This window comes from Nuphar pumila, chromosome 15 (genome assembly GCF_984573655.1).
Source record: "Nuphar pumila chromosome 15, dmNupPumi1.hap1.1, whole genome shotgun sequence".
Classification (NCBI taxonomy): Eukaryota; Viridiplantae; Streptophyta; class Magnoliopsida; order Nymphaeales; family Nymphaeaceae; genus Nuphar; species Nuphar pumila.
In genome coordinates, this window is record NC_143263.1 from 7,792,867 (window position 1) to 7,795,923 (window position 3,057).

General features: G+C 46.6%; 1 protein-coding gene across 1 annotated transcript; it reads left to right on the plus strand.

The window, feature by feature from the left end:
• Nucleotides 1–786: 786 nt before the first annotated feature.
• LOC149814357 (WRKY transcription factor 22-like) lies at nt 787–2,243 on the plus strand. Its single transcript, XM_089989678.1, has 3 exons — nt 787–1,193; nt 1,301–1,414; nt 1,539–2,243. The coding sequence occupies exons 1-3, from the start codon at nt 892–894 to the stop codon at nt 2,044–2,046; spliced, it is 924 nt and encodes a 307-aa protein (XP_089845804.1). The 5' UTR covers nt 787–891; the 3' UTR covers nt 2,047–2,243.
• The last annotated feature ends 814 nt before the right edge of the window (nt 2,244–3,057 follow it).

Consider the following 3,057-nt stretch of genomic DNA (forward strand, 5'->3'; position numbering starts at 1 on the left):
GTCAAGCAGAAGTTCGGCTAGTCGGCTACGTGACTCAAGACAAGTGCGGCCGCGTGGTCCCCACTACCGTCACGGGCGGAGGCGCGTCGTAGGGTGTGGGCACAGGGAAGAGTAGGGTGGCAGCTTTTTTTTATTCTTAGAGAGAGAGAGAAGGGGGGAGAAATAGAGAGTCTAGAGAGAGAAAGGGCGAATTAGAGGGAGGGAGGGGGTGGAAGCTTTTTGTTCTGCAGAACGGTGCGGTGGAAGGCCAAGTGAGAAGGGCAAAATAGAAAGAGAGTCTAGAGAGAAAAAGGGGCGAAATAGAGGGAGAGGGGAGGGAAGTCAGCTTTTTGTTCTGTAAAACGGTGGAAGGCCAAGAAAGAGAGAGAGAGGGGGGGGGGGCGAAATAGAAAGTCTCTAGAGAGAGAAAGGGGCGAGTTAGAGAGAGGGGGGAGGAAAGTCAGCTTTTTGTTCTGTAGAACGGTGGAAGGCCAAGAGAGAGATCAAAGAGGGTAAGAGAGAAAGAGGAAGGTGGAAAGGAGAGAGAGTAGAGGGGAGCCGTTTTCAGAGAGAGAGAAAGGATATGAGAGTGAGAGTCAAAGAGAGGGGGAGGGAGGAAGTTTGACTTTTTCCACGCTTCCCCTTAGACAGTTTTAAGCTGTCTGTGTTCTTTGACTTTTTAGAAGTCAAAGCAAAAAAGCAATTCATATCTTTCGCTCTCTAAACACGGCGAATGAAAACAAAGTGGTCAGCTTCTCTCTCTTCACGCGATATAAAAAAAAGGAGAACCTCTCACTTATTGCCTCACAAAGTCAGCGCCGTCCTTTCTACCGCACCACCTCTCCCTTCTGCTCCCTCCCTCACTCATCTTTCTCTCTCCTCTCTCTAGAGCTGCAGCAGGAGCCATCGGCCATGGACGACTGGGATCTGTACGCGGTGGTGCGAGGGTGGTGCAGTACGGCCGTCCCCGCCATCTCCTCTGCCTCGGAGCTCTGCTCCGCCCCCAACCCGGCCTTCTTCCCAGCCGGGGACGAGCAAGGCAGCCTCGGCGGCCCCTTCCCTGACCTCTTCTCCTCCGCACCGTCGGTGGAGCTCGACGACCTCTGGAAGCCTTTCTACTCGAAGGATCCCTTGCCGGCTCCGCAGGAGCTGCAGAAGCCGCTCCCCCTTACTAATTCCGCCTCTCAATCTCAAACAACGCGCTCTAAACGAAGGTACGGCTTTCGCCTCGTTTCAAGACCAAGAAACTGCACCTTCACCAAGAGTAAAAAAAAATTAAGAAAATGATAGCAATTAACTCTGATTATGTTCGTTTTCACAGAAAGAATCAACAAAAAAAGGTCGTGTGCCAGGTTCCGGCCGAAGGGCTTTCTTCGGATGTGTGGGCGTGGCGAAAATACGGGCAGAAGCCCATCAAAGGATCACCTTATCCGAGGTAGTCTTGCCGCGTGTTCTTTTCAAGTGCAGCTAATTCTTCTGTTGTTGGGTTTGAGTTGATGTTGTGTACTGAAAGTAGAAGAGAACCTTTTGTGATTTGATTTATTGGTGTGGGAAAACAGAGGCTATTACAAGTGCAGCAGTTCAAAGGGGTGTTTGGCAAGGAAACAAGTGGAGCGGAGCAGAACGGATCCGGCGATGTTCGTGATAACGTACACATCAGAGCACAACCACCCGGTTCCCACCCACCGGAGTTCTCTCGCCGGAAGTACCCGGCAGAAGTTTGTGGAAAATCCGACGACAATGACCAGTTCCGATGATGGTGGTACTGCTGCTAGTGCTGGTGAGAATGGGCCTTTTTCTTTTTCGAAAGGCGAGAATGGGGCTTTTTCGCCGGCAGGTTTATCGCCGACGACGCCGTTGACCACGGCCATGGAAGAAGCCGGCAAGGCGCAGTTTGACGACGACGAGCCAGAGATGACGCCGGGTTCTATGGAGGAGGACCCGTTTCTGGATCTAGAGGAGCTCCGGGACGACATGTTCACACCACCGGTTATGTTCGAGGAGTGTTTTCCGGTGGAATTTATGGCGTATCTCGGGAGCACCACCACCACCGGCGGAGGGGACTGAGGCAGCCCCTGCTGGTCAATGATGACTGAGCCTCATTGTAGATCCTTCTCCACAGGCTGCATCTCTCCACCAACGCTTGTTTCTTTTGTTTTTCTTTTTCTTATAAAAAAAATCCCGCAGATTCCACACTCTCAAATCTCTCAATTTGATCATACCAACTGTTAAACAATAAACCAATTTGACATGATTTTTTTTAAGGTATATTCTTGAGCACCCATTTCTCTCTCTCTCTCTCTCTCTCTACAAACTTTCAACCCTTCTCTCTCGATGGAGCTCAATGTATTGCTTGGTAGTCAACGATTTCTTTTTCCTTTATTGTTGGGGAGAGAATTTCATGGCACTATGAGGGAAATAGTCTAATATCCTATACAACAATGATGTCTAAAAGCTTTGTTTGTTATTCAAGAAATTTATGGTGATGTTAAAAAAGTATAAAAATATAAAACATTTAATAGGGCTAGTATCTAGATTGGAACCTTTTTTTTTTTTTGGTGACGGTTGTTCAATTTTATATAGGCATTGGGATCACATGATCCTTGCATTTCAATATCTTCTTTTTTTCTTTTCTTTTTTAAAGGTTTCATGGTTGTCATATTAAACTATTTGGTGCAAATTCACTTGGGACATTAATTTAATTTCTTTTTGTATTAACATGAAATGACTGATGAGATATACATGTGTGGGAAGAGGATGACATGCATTAATGTGCATGAGATAAGAATACAACTGGGTTCCACTAGTCCCTATGCCATCTCTACCGTCCCACGCGGTCTAAGATCTCATTGATCTCATTGATGCAAATTGTTTTGATCAAATCTGACTTTATAAATGGATTCAATAAGGTCAATTTGATAAGAATAGCAATTTTTATAGTTGGTTTTTAGATCACACTAAAATCTTAAGTAAAAGTTGGATCTAGATATATGTAGATAGGGCTGGGAAACAAGACAAACAACTAGAACTTTGGCTTTGCTCAAAACCGGGCTTGACCAGCTGAATTACGAGCTGACC